Source organism: Myotis myotis, unplaced genomic scaffold (assembly GCF_014108235.1).
Source record: "Myotis myotis isolate mMyoMyo1 unplaced genomic scaffold, mMyoMyo1.p scaffold_m19_p_10, whole genome shotgun sequence".
Classification (NCBI taxonomy): domain Eukaryota; kingdom Metazoa; phylum Chordata; class Mammalia; order Chiroptera; family Vespertilionidae; genus Myotis; species Myotis myotis.
In genome coordinates, this window is record NW_023416314.1 from 53,851,823 (window position 1) to 53,871,096 (window position 19,274).

General features: G+C 39.2%; 1 protein-coding gene across 14 annotated transcripts in view; it reads right to left on the reverse strand.

The window, feature by feature from the left end:
• Positions 1-3,685: 3,685 nt before the first annotated feature.
• Positions 3,686-19,274, reverse strand: part of HPS5 (HPS5 biogenesis of lysosomal organelles complex 2 subunit 2) — a 38,995-nt gene continuing 23,406 nt past the window's right edge. For 12 of the 14 annotated variants that reach the window (XM_036325596.1, XM_036325598.1, XM_036325595.1 and 9 more), the window contains 10 exons: positions 18,515-18,664; positions 17,119-17,196; positions 16,243-16,820; positions 11,793-11,913; positions 11,434-11,589; positions 10,802-10,921; positions 8,954-9,067; positions 7,385-7,491; positions 5,967-6,237; positions 3,686-4,567 (listed from right to left, as the gene is read on the reverse strand). In XM_036325596.1, the coding sequence (XP_036181489.1) occupies positions 4,507-4,567; positions 5,967-6,237; positions 7,385-7,491; positions 8,954-9,067; positions 10,802-10,921; positions 11,434-11,589; positions 11,793-11,913; positions 16,243-16,820; positions 17,119-17,196; positions 18,515-18,664 (1,756 nt within the window). In that variant the 3' untranslated portion in view covers positions 3,686-4,506. Of the gene's footprint in view, positions 4,568-5,821; positions 6,238-7,384; positions 7,492-8,953; positions 9,068-10,801; positions 10,922-11,433; positions 11,590-11,792; positions 11,914-16,242; positions 16,821-17,118; positions 17,197-18,514; positions 18,665-19,274 lie in introns of all 14 variants that reach the window. The other 2 variants (XR_004970447.1, XM_036325601.1) reach the window with 2 other exon arrangements.

Sequence of the window (19,274 nt, forward strand, 5' to 3'; positions counted from 1 at the left end):
TGTTTAGAAGTGAAGAAGGTTCTTAGGCGACTGCTGCAGCTGTCTAGGCAAGAGGTAATGGGAATGTGGGTGGTGGCAAAAGAATGGAAAAATATCACCACATAGAACTGAGAGGATTTACCTAGTAATTGGCAATGTTAGAAGAAAAAAATCAACTGAGTCTGTGGGCCAGGACATCTTTTTTAGGGGAAGAGATCAGGAAGGGTTTTCATCATGCAGATTGCCTATTTCTATGGGAGGTGGAGAGGGCCCACAGTGCAGATTATCTCCTTGGTGTTACCAGAAAATTCCAGACTAGTTGATTAAGATTATGTTTCCAGGAGAGGTTGAAAGTACAATTGGATCAAATATTAAAATCTAGATTTGGCAGCATGCGCCTTTTTGAGCCTGCCGCTTTCTCTTTAACAATTCCCTTTTGATCAGACACTCAGCTTAATTAAGAGATATGATAAAAATTCAGGCATATTAGCCCTAACCGGTTTGGCTCATGGGTAGAGCATCGGCCTGAAGACTGAAGGGCCCCAGGTTTGCTTCTGGTCAAGGGCATGTACCTTGGTTGCGGGCACATCCCCATTAGGGGGTGTGCAGGAGGCAGATGAATCGATGTTTCTCTCTCATCGATGTTTCTAACTCTCTCTCCCTCTCCCTTCCTCTCTGTAAAAAATCAATAAAAAATCAAAAAAATCAGGCATTAGTATCACTCTCAGTTACCACTCTGCAGCTCTGCTGGGCCTTGGTGTGGCATATTTGCTCAGGCTCTGTGACCTGGTCTTTGGTTTTCTCTTTAACAGCAGGGAGGGCTGAGAAGGGGGAAGTAGCAAGGTGACTACAGGTTTTGAGCCGTGACCAGGGCAGTGATAAATTTAATACGTGCAAGGAAGGTATGAACTTCAATTTCGGTCTTCCCACTTTCTCTGAATTGTGTAAAATAATTTACATGGGTCTGATCACCACTGAGTGAAATGATGATAGTCTAAACCTTTCAAACAACAGCTAACATTTCTCACCCATATAGCATGTCACTATGCAGTCCAGTTTAGTCTCATTTAATGGTCACTACTAGGTATCTCTGACCTTAACTTTCTATGTGCCGGGTACTGTACTATGGGCTTCATACTTGTTCATTAGTGGGTGCTAATATTAGCCCCATTTTACAGATGAGGAAACTGAAACCTAGAGGAACATAAATAACTTCCCAAAGGTTAGACAGAAAAAGACAGGACATTCAAAGCCAGAGTCTCAGAACGCAGACTCTCACCACTACGCTATCCTGCAGCCCTCCTAAACTGCGGCCCAGTGTATAAACAAAAGTAAAAGTGAGGCAACCATGAATCACAGCCTGCCTAGAAATTTTAGCAAGTCACAGATACAAGTTGCATTTGAAAACATTGCCTAATATCCAGATTGACTGTTCAAATTTAAATATTCAACTAAAGGGGTTTTTTGTTTTTAGTTTGCCTTGGAAAATGAATTCTGATGATGTGAGATTTTTTTTTTTTTTTTTTTTTTTTTAATGCTAGAAATTTCCCTCTGTCCCCTTCTGGTAAATGAGGATTGCTGTAATATGCTCTAGAAATATATGTTGGGAAATGACTGCACATATATGTCTCCTTCTTCCGAGATTTCCTCTGGGTTGTCTTTTGGACAGTCACATTGTAATGACAAAAGCTGACAGTGAAGGGCGATCTCTAACTCTCTACCTTAGTAGACTCACATTCAATATAATCCATACAGCCCAAATCCAGCTGATGCTTGTGGGTGTGATATTGTGAGTTGTAAGGAGAAATATGCATATATTTGGTCTTGGTTCCAGTTTCTGAAACTGACCTCCTAAAACCCTAGAAATTTTCCAAGTGATGAGTTGAGGGAGAGGTCGTTTTTGTGTTAATGAGGTGACTCTAGACTGCACCTAATATTGGGGCTGGTTGCCAGTGGGACCAGCCACTTTCAGCCTCACCCCACACACACACCTCACCTTCAGGGAGGGGAGAGGGGCTAGAGACGGAATTTCTATCGCCAATGGCCAATGATTTAATCAATTGCGCCTATGCAATTCAGTCTTCATGAAAACCCAAAAGGACTGGGTTCCAAAGCGTCTGGTTTGGTTAACATGTGGAGGAGATTCAGGGAGCGAGGAGCTCAGAAAGGGCACGGAAGCTCCTTGCCCTTTTCTTACACCTTGTCCTATGCAACAACTCCATGTGACTGTTACTCAGTTATATTCTCTCACAATAAACTGATGATCTAGTAAGTAAATGTTTCTCTGAGCTCTGAGAGCCACTGTAGCAAATTAATCAAACACGAGGAGGGAATTGTGGGAACCTCTGACTTGTAGCCAGTCAGAAGCACAGTAAACAACCTGGACTTGGGACTGGGTCCGAAGTGGAGGGCAGTCTTGGGAAACTGAGCTCTGACTAGAGAAAAATTCTGAAATACCTAAATTAAATTACAGGTGGCCAGAGAGGGGGAGAAAGAGACAACTTTCAGTTAACAGCTATAATTGGAGACGAACCAAAGACTATTCACATTCCTGAATGCATATTGAAACTTTGAATCAACTTCCTAGCAGCTACCTAAAAATAATAGCAGATTTCCAGACACCACTGCATCCTGCTTACCCAGGCACAAACTTTCTGGACTTTTGTCCACAACCAACCCAGAAGTAGTAAACAATTCTTCCTTAAGGACTATGCACCTAACCTAGAACTTTCCCCACTTCACCTTTTCCCAACTCTGTTTTCTACAGCCAATATAAATTCTTTCAAAACAACTTGCGTCTTCCCTCCCCAAACCATTTTTAGAAAGCTCCATTAGGCCCGGTTGCTCAGTGGTTAGAGCGCTGGCCCTCGGTCCAAAGAGTCTCAGGTTCCATTCCCAGTCAAAGGCACATACCTCGGATGCAGGTTCAATCCCTACCCCGGTCAGGGTGAGAGTGGGAGGCTAACAATTGATGTGTCTCTCTCAGGTCAATGTTTCTCTCTCTAGTCCCCTCCCTTCCACTCTCTCTAAAAAAATATATATCTTCACTCATCTGATGAGGATTAAAAAAAAAAAGCTCCATCAGCTCCAAGACTGCGGATAAATATTCATCTTCTACATCCTGCCCTGCTACTGGTGGTATTGACTATATCGACTATATGTCCCAGGACTGGGTCCTTTTTCCGACTAGCACAGGGCTCAACAAGCCCTTTCTTTCAGAATAGCTCTTGGCTACAAAGGTTTTTATTTAACATCCCTTAACCAACAGAATCTGATGCTATCTCCATGTAGATAGTGTAAGAATTGATTTGAATTGTAGGACACAAAGCTGGTGGAGAACTTAGTATGGGGAAATACCACACACACACATACCCCACCACCATTACCATCCCACACCCTTACTGCCACCACACACTGTTGCCCAGAATCGTGAGGTTTCTCAAAATTCTAAGAAGCTTTGTAAACTTTTTCTCTGACAATCTCTTTAACCCATCAGGTTACATCATACCTAAATGTCATGTGAAAGTATGACAGTAATTTTGTCTATAGATCTCTGGCTGTGTTATAAATGAAAAAAAAAAAAAAAAAAGTGAATCGTTCAAGTACCCAACACTTTGCTTACTCCACACTGAGTCTAACCCATACCTTCCTACAAATTGCTCACAATAAACTTCATGTCTATATTCTATTCAAATGAAAACTTCAATCAGATTTTACATTTATTATTAATATAACATGTTATATCTATAGAAGTCTGACAAATCGCAATCTAGTATTTGGCTTAAATAATACAAGCACTTGCTTCAGTCTTCATTAGTTTTAGCCTTTCTTTATTGTGACTTTAAAAAAATGATTTCTAAAAGTGCATGATTTCTTTGAACTACTCTGTTTAGGAAAAATTCAAGTTAAAACATTATCAGTAATGAATTAATCAGTTGTATAAAATGTCAAATTCAGATTATAAAATGTCAAATACTAGAAAAAATGTATTTTAAATTAGTTCAAATTAAATATGGGGCCATTTCACTTACATATCTAATTTGAGTCTTCAGTGTTTCACTTTTTTTTGTATTAATTCCATTACACCAGGTCATATTTCAGTAATTTCTCAACTGCCCTAGACAAGGATAAAAAAATTTCAACTCCTGTCAATTAAATGATCTGTCTTCGTGTGATCACAATGAGAAACTTCTGCTCCTACAATCCACAAGCAAGAAATAAATAACACTGTTGTTCAGAATACTAGTAAGGACTGCATAGCTGTGAGCATTCACATTCTGATTACAGAACTCTTCATATCAGCAAACAAGGACCAATTCCTTTCAAGATTCAACTTTGGTTGAGAATCACTGAGGTCACAGATAAGCCATAAATACAGAGGTTACAGACACTGGCCAAGGTACTCCCAATAAGGCAGCAGGGTTTTCAAGTGGTGCCTTTCCTTCAATAACAAACACATTCGGAAGATTCAGGAGCATGATTCCATTTTCCTTAAAATGTTATGACATCCTGTTGAATCTTCTTCCACTAGGCCTGCTGAGACCAGAGAAACCGATCACATTTTTCAAGCATACTTTGTATCAAGGCTCTGAAATCACAAAGAAAAGAAACAAGTAAATTTAGTTCTCATTGTTCATTCTTTACAAAGAAACTTTAAAAACTACAAATAGAGGATTCAAAAGCTGTCTGACTCTAAGCATCGAAAGACACAATCAACAGAGTGAAAAGGCATCCTGTCCTACAGAATAGAATACATTTGCAAATCATATATCTTTAGAGATTAATATACAAAATGTATACAAACTCATACAACAAAAAAACAAATAGTGCAACTGAAAATGAGCAAAACACTTGAATAGGTACTTTTCCAAGATGACATACAAATGGCAACAAGCACATTAAAAAGATGCTCAACATCATTAATTATTAGAGAAATGCAAATAAGAACCACAATAAGATACTACAATAGGACAACTATTATTAAAAACACACCCAAAAAAAACAAACAAAAAAAAACAGAAAATAACTAGTATTGAAGAATGTAGAGAAATTGGAGCCCTTGTGCATTGTGAACAAGAATATAAAATGGTGAGCCTCTATGGAAAACAGTTATAGCAGTTCCTCAAAAAATTAAATTACCATATGATCCAGCAATTCCACTTCTGGGCATACCCCAAAAAACTGAAAGCAAAGTCTCAGAGAGACATTTTATACAATCATGTTTATAGCAGCATTACTCACATAGACAAGAGGTAGAAGCAACCCAAGTGTCCATTGACAAATGAGTGCATAAACAAAATGTGGTATGCACATATTATAGAATATTATTTAGCCTTAGAAAAGGAAGGGAATTCTGACACTTGCTACAATATAGATGGACCTTGAGGACATTACATTAAGTGAAATAAGCCGATTACAAAAAGACAAATACTGCATAATTCCATTTAAATTAGATACTTAGAATAGTCAAAATCACAGAGACAGAAAGCAGAATGGCAGTTGCCAGGGGCTGGGTGGAGGGGAAAATGAGAAGTTATTGTTTAATGGGTAGAGAGCTTTGCAAGATGAAAAAGCTCTGGAATTAAGCTGCACAATGATATGGATACACATAACATTACTGAACCAAACACTAAAAAATGGTTAAGATGGTTAATTTTATGTTATCTGTACTTGACCACAACTAAAAAAAACAAACAAAAAACCTAAGACAATTAGGTATTTGATACCAATAATATTCTTAAAGAACTGAGTACACATTAATGTGATATTCATTCACATTAATCCAAACTGCCTTGGTCATGATTGTGAACAAAGTATTACTTTAGCCTCTTCCCTTAATCACCTTAATCAACAGGTGAGTCTCAGTCTCCTCATCTGTTGTTAGGGGTTGGGACTGGATGATCTCTCTAGTCCCATCCCCCTCTGAAAATCTTGGGTTTCCACATTCCCGAAGCACCTATGGAGAGGGCATGACAGACAGGTATTACCTCTGTCTTTTCTCAGCAATCCTTAGGATATTGCAGGTTCTGGTAAATCTCTCTGACAGCTCAAGTGTCAAACCACATTCCTGTAGCAATGACCAGGCCCGATCTGGACCCATGGCCTTAGCTAACAGCAGTGCTACATTCTCCAGGTTAACAGGGGAAGGCCCATCACTGAAGCTCCCATTTGGTGAATTCTGGGGGTCTGGCTTTGTGTTTTTGTTCTGAACAAGATGTAGGAGAAGTTTCCACTCCTCCATGGTTTCTGGGATCCAACCTACACAAACACACAAAAACATAGAAATGTTGGCTCTGACTGCTCTTTGTACTCTGCCTGCACATAGGAGAGAGTCAAAACAGTTTATGAAAACATTTAGTTGCAACATACAAATATTAGAGAACATAATCTCATCACCCTAACACAAAGATATTTTCTGAACATCTGCTGAATAAATAGTTCATGACAAGGAAAAGTCACAAAATTAACTTCAATATTCTTTCATTGACTCATTAATTACCCAGGGCATATTCTATGCTGGGCACTGAATGTGCAATGAAGAACTCTTCTGGGACTTACAGCAAAGGAGACAGATCTTAGACAAACACATAAATGCACTATCCTTATATATTTACTAGAGGCCTGGAGCACGAAATTCGTGCTGGGGGGGGGGGAGGGTCCTCAGCCCGGCCTCTGCACCCTCTCCAATCTGGGACCCCTTGTGGGACCAGCCCTAAACCGGCAGTCAGACATCCCTCTCACAATCCAGGACCACTGGCTCCTAACTGCTCACCTGCCTGCCTGCCTGATCGCCCCTAACCACCTCTGCCTGCCGACCTGATCGCCCCCTAACCACTCCCCTGCCAGCCTGATTGCACCCAACTGCCCTCTCCTGCTGGCCTGATCGCCCCCCAAATGCCCTCCCCTGCCAGCCTGATCGCCCCTAACTGTTCTCCCCTGCTGGACTGATCACCCCCTAACTGCTCTCCCCTGCTGGACTGATCACCCCCTAACTGCTCTCCCCTGCTGGATTGATTGCCCCCCTAACTGCTTGTTCCCCCTCGCCAGCCTGATCTCATGCCTAACTGCTTGCTCCCCCGCCGGCCGGAGCACCCCTAACTGCTTGCTCCCCTGACGGCCTGATCACCCCTAACCGCCTCCACCTCGGCCCCTGCAACCATGACTTTGTCCGGAAGAAAGTGGGACATCCGGAAAATGTCCGGTCGACCTGGTCTAATTAGCATATTACCCTTTTATTAGTATAGATAATTACCAAGTGATACAGAATTTTAAAAAACAAACTACAAATTTGACAGCTAGCTAGAATTATATACATGATCACTGAAATGTCCACCAAATTTCTTTATTGAAGGTCTGAAGTGACTTCTAAAATACAACCAAGAGTAAACAAATTGGATTTACATACCACTGTCCCCATCCATCAGGCTCATATCATTCAAATATACTATGTTGGTGAAGGCCTCTCTTCTTCTCTCCAGCTCCAAACAGAGAGTAAGATATCCAGGCCAGAAACTTTAAAGAAACCAAAGTTGAAGAAAGGAATAAAAGGCAGTGAATTTATCTGGAGCTGCACAGTCCATTATAAAAGATACTAGGTGCATGTGGCTATTTAAATTTAAATTAAGTAAAAGTAAATAAAATTTAAAAGTCAGTTCTTCAGCTGACCAATCCATATTTCAAGTACTCAATGGTCACATGTAGCTAATGGCTATCATATTGGACAGTGCAGAATATTTCCATTACCATAAAGTTTTGACAGCCCTGATCTGGAGTATATAAGAAAAAAGAATAAAAGCTAGTGGTAAATACTGACATTCAAGGCCAAGCACCAATTATTACTTTATATATATATACATACTTTATAAATGCAAAGATTCAAAACAAATTAGCATATTTTCTCCAAATGTGAAAGTTCTCCTTGATTCATCTCCCCCTTCATTTGCTATATCCAGTATTATAAATCCCACTGCATTTTCCTTCTAAATGTCCCTTGGATGTGGTCCTTTTGCTGCCTTACTAATCACCAATTCAGTTAAGAATGAATTACTGCCATAGCTTTTAAGCTGACCTTTCTGTCTCCAACCTTTCTCATGTATGACACCAAAAATGATTTCCAGAAAGTTCCATTTTTATGTCATACGCAAAAGTCTAAAAGGTCTCTACTGATGACTAAATTCTTCTGACCAACTTTCAAGGTCCTCCATGATATCATCACCCACCACCTGGCAAGTTTCATCCTTCATTATCAATAAATACACATGTATCAAGTACCTGCCATTATAAGGGAAAAGGAAGAAACAGGTCCCTATCTTCAAAAGATTATAATCCAGGGGGAGCCATATGATAACATGGCTAGCCAATAAGTAACTGACTAATATGTGGTATGAATAAAAAGTAATGTCAGGTTTTCCTGCCCTTATTCTTGTTTCGTAAGCCTCACCAGCCCTCCTCCTGGCTCCTTTTAAATACAAATCCTATCCAGCCTTCAGGGCTTACCTCCAAAGTTTCAACTCCTCCCTGAGTCCTTCACTAGCAATTCTCCTGAGAACATTCTGATCCCTCCCAATTTGGACAACCCTATAGCAATTATAATTCAAATCACAGTCTAGAGCTTAATTAAATACCATCTATATGCCTGGGGTTAGCAACTAAGCCAGTGGTTCTCAACCTTGGCTGCACATTAAAATCACCTGGGAATCTTTTTAAAATCCTGATTTCTGGGCCTCATCCTCTGGAAATTCTGTTTCTCTGTTACTAATGTTGTGGCCCCACCCACAAATACGCACAAATATGAAAAAATGTGCACAAAATTGAAAGGAAAAGTTTGTGTACTTAACTATTACTTAAGATACTTTCCTGTAGCAAAGAGTATTCGCAAACGATAAAGTATATCGATTCAGGCCCTTAACTACTACAAAGTTATTAACTGAAATGATTCTAATCTTAACTTCAGCTTCTAAGAAAATTCTCTTACCCACGAGACCTGCAGATGTCAGTCATTTTCTCTTTGGTTGTAAAATCTGCAGGTAGTTTAATTAGATGAAGGATCAGCTGACTGTAACCCCAGGAAAACAAGTGTGAATGAGGCCTGTGAAATGAAAAACTCCCTAAATTAGATAGGAAATAAATTCTACAAAATGCTTATTAGTCATCTAATAGGTAAGAGCAGAATTTAATTATATTTGTTCCATTATTATATTTTTCAAACATTTTTACTTGGATTTTGAAAAATTAAAAACATTTTTCCTATCACAAATACCTACATATTATTTAAAATTAGACATTTTTAGGTAATCAAAAACAAAAGAAAGAAGCCTATACTTTCATCCAGTCAGATAGCCACTGTATATCCTTCCAGACCTTTAGTTTAGGCATATAGGATAGGTCTTTGGGGGCTTTTAAAGCTTCTCTGCAGGAGCCGAAACCGGTTTGGCTCAGTGGATAGAGTGTCGGCCTGCGGACTGAAGGGTCCCGGGTTCGATTCCGGTCAAGGGCATGTACCTGGGTTGCGGGCATATCCCCAGTGGGGGATGTGCAGGAGGCAGCTGATTGATGTTTCTCTCTCATCGATGTTTCTAACTCTCTATCTCTCTCCCTTCCTCTCTGTAAAAAATCAATAAAATATATTTTAAAAAAAAAAAAAAAAAAGTTTCTCTGCAGGAAAATACAAGAATCATTTGTGACACATTATAAGTATCAGTGTGTATTTTTTATGAATTCTATTTTTTTAAATCCTAAATCAGGTATGTCTAGAAATTTCTGGGGAGAAAATACACACAAGCACATATGCACAATTTTTTCCCTTCTGTTACAGGATAGCAAAAAACTACAAAAATTCCAGGGCAGGAGGAACAGGGAAACTGAGACAAGAAAATTAAAATAAGGCCAAGCAGTTTGCACAGCCTGCAGCTAGCTTGTAAATAACAAGCCCTTATCTTCCCCAGCTAAGGACATTTGAGAGCAAATGGTTAATGTGTCTCCAAAGACAGCATAGAGAAATGCGGAAGGAGAAAGAAGAAGGAAGAATGCAGTCTTATCTCATCCCATTCCCTAAACAGAAAAGCCAGCAGTCTCGGGGCTTGGCAAGATAAAATTGCCAGGTGCTTCTCACAAATTCTGGGCAAGCCAAAACAAAGTAAAAAGGGGACCTTAAAAATTAGCCAAGATATTTGGCAGAGGAGTTTTAAAATCTATAGACAAAAAAGTATATAAGGCAAACCCTCCCCCCGCCCTCAATCCCCACCCCACTAACTCCTGGGATTAGCCAAGAGGGCCCATCCCTGCGTTATGCAGAATGATATATTTGCTTGCCTTGTTCCTTTAATAAATTTGCATGCCTTACTTTTTATATTACTTTCTTAATAAATTCACTTTAACACAACACAATTATCTGGGAGTCACTCGTTAGAATTCATTCTTATGAGCAAGACAAGAATCGAGGTGGGGACAGCCCTCTTCCTTCAGTGGGCTTTCCGATAACACCTCTCTGGTGTCTATGAGAGGTGCATGTAACACTTCTAACACAGGTTTGGTTATCAAGAGCTCTAAATATGGGTCCATGAAAGAGCTTAAAAGGGTCAGTTTTGTTTTCTGTGCAAAATTTTGCATGGATATGCATTTTTCTAGGAGAAATCAGGTTCTTAATAGGATCTATAACTAAAAAATATTCAGAACCACTAGGAAGTGCACTCAATCTCGTTACTACCATAACTTGGCTCAGTCTCTTCCAGAGCTGTTCCTGAAGTAAGCCCAGAATGCTATATGTGAATAAACCAGCTCCATCCCAAAGGAACATCAGAGCTTAAAAAGAGGATTTCTATACCTGGGATTTCCTTCATCATCCATAGTGCTTGTGCTTGGGGGAGCATCATGGGACACTGCTAACAGCAGCCAATCCAATCTTAAAGACTCTGGTTGTAGAAGGGACTCAAGGAAGGACTGCCTAAGAGACAGAAAATAGGGGAGAAAAGTCACCACTTTTCATGCTGAGAAAGGAAACATAAATTGTGGGGATGTGAAAACATTGCTGAGGAATCATATAGTGAATAAAATAACTTGAAAATAACTTCTGCTACAAAATTTCTAGAAAAGCTGGTGAAAGTCTAATAGCCTTTTAAATGAACAGGTGAGCCCCAAGATAATAAGGAAAATACCAAACAGCCAAAAATAAAAAGAGAAATAAAAGTCAGTATGGCAAATATGAATCAATCGAAGGAAGAAGAAGGGTGGTGGTGCAGGGTGGGAAGAATAGCCAGTCTCAATAATAGGGGCTGTGTGGAGATAGAAAATGAAACCTCAGTCTAATTTCAACTGCCCAAGTCCTTCTCTTCCATTGTAGATGCCTCAATTCTATGGCAGCTGACAGTAAAAATGCTACAACTGCTATACAAGAGAGATAATACCCTATCTGAAGAAAGAAAAGTCTACAAATACTAGTAATTCTCGCCTTCTTACCGGTGATCTTCAGGCCTTGATTTCACTAGACTGTCTAAATAGGCCAAAAACTGAGCAGGATGATGATGACAAAGTTGCATGACATCCGAAGGCAAAATTGATGGGTAAAACTTGATCAAGGATCGAAGGGCAGATTCCCCAAACTTCTCATACAATCTGCATTTAAAAACAAAACATATTAGTCTCCAACTCCAGTGAGATGATATAGCTTGGTTACATTATCTAAGTACTTATTAGAAATAAATATACTAACAAGAAGCTGACCAACATGCAACTGAATAAAACTTTACAGATTAAGACCAAAAAAAAAAAATATGCATGTGATTTAGTTCATATAAACAACATACACAACAACTTACTGGGTAGCATAAGCAATCAACAAAGGACTGTCAAAAGGGACCGAGTCATCCACTAATTTTAATTTTGTTGGTAGATCGCCTTCTTCCATCTCCATATATGTAGGATTGGAACTTGCCATTTCTGAAAGATAAAACATACCTTGTTCCCTTCATCTCATAACTGTAAATATTTAATTCATGAACACATTGGTTCAACAACCATGATTCATGCACCTACCCTGTGCAAGGCCCTATGCTCATTAAGCACTGCAGGAGAGACAAACAAGAACAAGATACGAACTCTGCTTTTAAGAACCTTAAAACCAAATTGGGAGGCCAAGCATATTACAAGTTTTAAACAAGAAAAAGTAAGAGATCACCAATATATGTCTCTATTACCCTTGAAAAAGAGATATACAGTATATATGTATACTATCAATGCCAAATTCCTGTTTTTCTAGAAACAGTGCCCCTCTGCCATCTTTTGAAACAAAATAAGTTATTCCAATTTAATTAAATTAATTTTAAAATGTTGACCTATTTTTTAAATATGTTTTTATTGATTTTTAGAGAAAAGGGAGAGGGACAGAGAGAAACATCATCATTGGCTGCCTCCTGTATGCCCCCTACTGGGGATGGAACCTGAAACTCGGGCATGTGCCCTGCCTGAGAATCGAATCAATGACCTCTTGGTTCCTGGGTTGATGCTCAATTGCTGAGAGCCACACTGGCTGGACTGACCTATTTTTTTCTTAAACATGTATAGAAAAACTTCTTTCTCTGAACAAAGACTTGACTTTTGAGAATAGCCAATTTATTTAAAGCCATGTATGGTAAATGAAGTGAATTATGATCTAATTAAAAACCACTTGTAGTTAGAAGGCTGTTTTCAATAATTACAACATCATTGCAAGGGTGAAGCCTGTTCAACAACCCATTTCTAAAACACCAACATTCAATTTCTGATTTTTTAAAAAATCATTTCTTCTCAGTTTTATTATTTCCTATTTGACTGTATCAGGCAATAAGTACTTAAGGTAATTCAGGGAGGAGGCCATCATTTAAAGCTTGGGAAGTAAGGGTAAGCTTTAGATTGGGTGGAAGCTAAGCCAAACATAACCCTAAATTCAAGCAAGCAGTGTATAATCTCAAACTAACTACCAGGCTTGCTCTAGGAAGCTCTGGTAATAAGTTAACAACCAATCAGGCTGAAGAGATTCTTTTCTGTTATTTTCCTGTGACCAGGGTTGGATATGATTACATAATAGAAACATACATAGCAAATAAAAGTCTGCCTCAACACAGAAAAAGAAATTGAAATCATTTCTTATACTTTTAACAGCTAAATATCAATTGAAGCAGATATTATAAATCCATTTTCTAGAAAACAAAAAGATCTTTAAGTCAATAATATAAAAATGTATTTTGTCTTGTGACTAATAAATGAAAAGTGTGTTTAAAGTCTAAACCAAGTATAAAGAGAACCAAGATGGCGGCATAGGTTAACGCCGGAGTTTGCTGCTTTGAACAACTACTTCAAAAGTGAAACCAAAAAACGGAAGGGACATCACCCAGAACCACAGGAACGCTGGCTGAGTGGAAGTCCTACAACTAGGAGGAAAGAGAAACGCATACGGACACTCAGAGGAGGCACAGTGCTGAAGTCAAATTCTGAGGTGCGGAGTGCGCGGAGCGGGCTGGCGGCGGAGGGCGCGGTTGGCGTTTTCAATCGGGAGGGAGTCGCAGAATCTGAGCTCCAGATCCGGGCGAGTCTTTAGGGACCCAGACTCAAACGGGAGAAGCGGCACTGTCTGGCTTTGGTCAGAGCGAGAGCAGCTTTCTCTCTGAGCTTTGCAGCGGGTGCTGGGACTCAGAGAGGCAGAGCCCCTGGGGACAGGACTGAGAGCCGCCATAACTGCTCTCTCCGGCCCACCCTGTTGATCCTGTGCAACCCGCCCCGCCCAAGCCCTGCACACAGGCATTTGCCGGATAGCCTCAGGCAAAGGCTAGATTAGCACCTCCCTAGAGGACAGAAGTTCTCTCACTGCTGACACAGCTGATTCTCATAGCCACTTGGCCTGGAGGTCAAACCCTCCCTGGAATTAGCTACAACAATCAAGATTTAACTATAAGACTGCGAACAAAGACCACTAGGGGGTGCACCAAGGAAGCATAACAAAATGCGGAGACAAAGAAACAGGACAAAATTGTCAATGGAAGATATAGAGTTCAGAACCACACTTTTAAGGTCTCTCAAGAACTGTTTAGAAGCCGCTGATAAACTTAATGAGATCTACAAGAAAACTAATAAGACCCTCGATCTTATATTGGGGAACCAACTAGAAATTAAGCATACACGGACTGAAATAACGAATATTATACAGACTCCCGACAGCAGACCAGAGGAGCGCAAGAATCAAGTCAATGATTTGAAGTGCGAGGAAGCAAAAAACACCCAACCGGAAAAGCAAAATGAAAAAAGAATCCAAAAATGCGAGGATAGTGTAAGGAGCCTCTGGGACAGCTTCAAGCGTACCAACATCAGAATTATAGGGGTGCCAGAAGATGAGAGAGAGCAAGATATTGAAAACCTATTTGAAGAAATAATGACAGAAAACTTCCCCCACCTGGTGAAAGAAATGGACTTACAGGTCCAAGAAGCGCGGAGAACCCCAAACAAAAGGAATCCAAAGAGGACCACACCAAGACACATCATAATGAAAATGCCAAGAGCAAAAGATAAAGAGAGAATCTTAAAAACAGCAAGAGAAAGAAACTCAGTTACCTACAAGGGAATACCCATACGACTGTCAGCTGATTTCTCAACAGAAACTTTGCAGGCCAGAAGGGAGTGGCAAGAAATATTCAAAGTGATGAATACCAAGAACCTACAACCAAGACTACTTTATCCAGCAAAGCTATCATTCAGAATTGAAGGTCAGATAAAGAGCTTCACAGATAAGGAAAAGCTAAAGGAGTTCATCACCACCAAACCAGGATTATATGAAATGCTGAAAGGTATCCTTTAAGAAGAGGAAGAAGAAGAAAAAGGTAAAGATACAAATTATGAACAACAAATATGCATCTATCAACAAGTGAATCTAAGAATCAAGTGAATAAATAATCTGATGAACAGAATGAACTGGTGATTATAATAGAATCAGGGACATAGAAAGGGAATGGACTGACTATTCCTGGGGGGGAAAGGGGTGTGGGAGATGCGGGAAGAGACTGGACAAAAATCGTGCACCTATGGATGAGGACAGTGGGTGGGAGTGAGGGCGGAGGGTGGGGTGGGAACTGGGAGGAGGGGAGTTATGGGGGGAAAAAAAAGAGGAACAAATGTAATAATCTGAACAATAAAGATTTAATTAAAAATAAATAAATAAATAAACCAAGTATAAGACAGACGGCATCTTTGATTCAAGCAGAATGTTGAATTTAAAAAATTCACCTCTTCAAAAACATGGGCCTATGCAGTAGAAAGCGCATGCATGGTCTCTGGAGTATGAGAGCTGGTTTCTACATGAGGATGACAAATAGTGTGACCTTCAATCAAGTGTAAAAGAAAGACTGCTGGCTGTCAACCAAATCTCCAAGGCAGACATACAAGCTTTTCGGCCACATACATTCTCTTCCTTCTGGACACCTGGATAGGTTACATTTCCCAGTCTCCTTTGCAGTTAAATAGGGTCATGTGATAGAATTCTTACCAATGAAAAGTGAACAGAAGAGATGTAAGCGACCACCAGGCCAAGCCTATAAGTAAGAGCATGTTTGACCCTCCATGTGCTTTCTCTAGCACGTAACAACCCAATCTCAATCACAAACCCAAGAGAGGATGGAACTCAAAAAAAATGAAAGGAATTTGGAACTCTCGATTACCATATGGAAGAGAGCTGCCTACTGACCTGAAACATCTGCCTTGAACTAGTATATAAGAAATAAACTTCTGCAATATCTGAGTTAATATTTCATGAGATAGTACAGCAGTGTAACCTACTTAATGATTATAATCTCCCTGTGCCTGTTTCCTCACCATCTCCTCTGAAGACTGTTATAAGGACAAAACGAAACAATGCCTGGAAAGTGTTTAGCAAAAATAGTGGCACACAATAGTACTCAATAAATGGTAAACATTACTAATATTACTAAATATTAGTAAGTTACTCAGAGGGATTTTTTCATTTTTATATATCTATAATTATAAAAATCTTACTTTAACCCCAACTTCTCTAACACTGCTGTCACTTTCTAAATATGGTTGAAAGAAAGAAAACTAATTTCTTATGATACGGATGCAAATTAAAGCAATATTTGAAGAACTATTAAAAATTAAGTTGAGTGTAAAAAAGAATCGAGGTTAACCAGAACAGAGGTAATTTTCTACTTAATTCTTATATTTTCAACTCAAAAATGCCAAGGTGCTCTATATCAATTTCTACCTTTAGTAAGGCAATCTGACTATTACCTTTCAATCCTTCGATAAAAGTATCCCAAACACAATGATTGTTTGCATAAGTAAGCTTGATACTCTCCTTTGCTCTCTTCAAGTCCAGGAGAAAAAAGTACTTCTTTAGGAACTGACAAGCCAGAATTTCAGAAGAGTGCTCTTGCAAAGTGTGGTCCTCATGTTCACTTGTGCTTTTGATCTCAGAATTCAGTACATTCAATTCTAAACACAATGTTGTCAATTCAGCCAGGTCCTTCCAGAGACCGTTTGCTATGCTCCATGGAGAACATACTCGAAAGAGGTCATCCAAGGGCTCCCTCAGACTATTTACAGATTCACATGCCTTGTGATCAACAGTTTCTTCATTGCCTAAAGAGTCCCTTTTTTCTTTTTCATTATCTTCAACCAATATTCCATTTTTTGACTCATCAAACAATAGTACATCCTCATTCGATGTTGTGGATGAGTTGCAGGTACCTGAAATGCCTGAAAAGTCCTTTATGGCAAATGTTTTTTCTAACTGTGAAAGCCACTCCTGTAAAACCATTCTCAGAGATTCAGGTTCAAATAAAACCAGTGGGTCCTGTAGCTTGGTCCTATACAAGACAAACAAATATGAAATTTGTTTTATGTGTGTTTTTTTAAACAAATTATTTCTTGCTAAATAAACCTAATGAATACAGCATACTAATCTGGAATACAAGTGTTACTTTTCTACTCTTTAACAACTACCTAGGCAACATAACAATACAGAGAACATTAACTGTATACTAATTCTCAAATTTCAATTCCAAATGAGACTACCTCTGCCCCACATTGTCTCGGGACCACTAGTGATGATCCCAAAAAGTCATTCCCATTCACTATAAAACTTCCTCCTTCATAAATACTCACATTGCTTCTGCCGTTGCTATTTTGAGCTCTTGGAATTTATCTTCTTCTGGAGGTTGACTAGTTACTTCTTTTATTCCCCTAGAAGAGAGTGAAAAGAGTTAGATGGGATTATAGCTTCCTTAGACAAATATTTCTAAGTGCTTATAAGTGGCAGGTATTGTACTTAATGTTAAATGAAATAAACAGATGAGTATACAAAATGGTCAATGGCTCAAGTCAAAAAGAAATGCATGCAAATAACTATAATCTAAAAGAGAATAAAATGAATGCTAGAGAGCAGCACATACATTGTGCTATGAAAGCACACAAAAAAAGGAGTAATTCTTCTGACTAGGCAAACAATGGAAACTTTCCTAAGGAAGTGGTATTTGTGTCAGAAAATATGGGGAGAAATACTGCAAGTAGAAGAAAACGACACAAAGAAAGACAGTGAAGTATACATACCTAGTTCTCCCACAGGACTGAAATTTAAAAATGAGGCTGGAAAGGTGAGCTAAGGTCAGGCTGAGGGCTGCCTAAAATGCCTAGGCATATCTGTACATTTCTTCTATAAGTATATGTAGATTCACTAAGTTATTCTGAGAATAACACGCCTTCTATTTCATCTCACTGTCCAGACACACTGGGCCTATGGGTCTCTCTCTCAATTCCTGAATGAGTGCTGAGCATTCTCTGAACCATGAAATAAGGCAGAGACCAGATAGACAAGGCACTTCACACTGTGCCAGAACAAGGACTATGCCACCAGCATATCATAAGAAAGTATAAGGCAAGACATCAATACCAATGCTCTCACTTTATAGGCTAGAGAATATTACTGACCTACCCAAAGTTACATATTAGTCAGAAGCAGAGCCAGGACAAGGCCTAGATCCTTGGTCATCTTACTCTTAATTTAATACTCCTTCTCTAACATCCCAAAACTTGGAAGAGATTTGGAAAGGAGGAAATTGTGAAGGAGATAGATACAACTGTGCTAAATTAAAACCGTCTTAACAGATTTGCTATGGGTAGATGCCATTTTCCAACATTTAATTTGAGGTATTCACAATTTTTAAAAAATATATGTTTATGGATTTCAGAGAGAGACAGAAACATCAATGATAAGAGAGAATCACTGATCGGCTGCCTCCTGCATGCCCCCTATTGGGAATCGAGCCCACAACCCGAGCATGTGCCCTTGACTGGGATCAAACCCAGGACCCTTCAGTCTGCAGGTCGATGCTCTATCCACTGAGCCAAACCAGCCAGGGTTGTGGTATTCACCATTTTTATGAGCTACCTTAGCAATCAACAATGAGCAGGGTCATATATATACCTTCCATAGCCTATGGTTTTCTTCACACTGATAGATGACCCCTCCAGAATTTACACAGATTTATATGCAAGAGCTTACTCTGTGTCTTCCTCCTTTGAGCAAGTGACAGGACTCACATCTTCTTCACATAACTGTTCATCACCTCTGGGTTCTGGTCTCACTTTCTGATCAGGGCTTGTATGAAGGGTGCCAATCTTCTCAGTAGTTTTACGTACAAAGCTAGAAACACTGGAAGTCAAATACCAAAAAACTAACATGAAAAGAAATCTAATTATTAACAAAAATGAAAAATTCAGTACCTAGTTGTCTATGTTTCTATTAGTCCCAGAAAGGCAACTTGGACTTAATAAAAGAAAGACCGCTTGACTGCTTACAGCAACTTCCCTAATCAACCATATATTTCACATAAGGTCCACGTAAAATTTACAATATAAGAATTCACTTCATTTACTAAACTGCCTTAAGTGCTAAAGAAAAGGTCTTTTTAAAAAAAAAAAAAAAAAAAAAAGAAAAGGTCTTCAACTCCAGTCTGTGATGTTTCTGTCAATTTAAGCAAAGAAAGCCATATGGCCACCTGCGCCACCCTAGCCAGAAAATTAATAAATTTCTTCATGAAACTCAGCTGCCAACTAGTCACAACATATTCCTCTTGATAAGCAAAATTTGTATCCAGTAAGACAGATAAACAGTTAAGTAGTTGTACAAAGTCTTCTCTCTCAAACTCAAATGCCAATCTTGGTCCCATGTATTAGCTAGAAAGACTTCTGAAGTCTCCAATTCTGAGCACAAACTGAGAAAGGATCAAAAATTGACTAATGATAGCCCTGGCCAGGTAGCT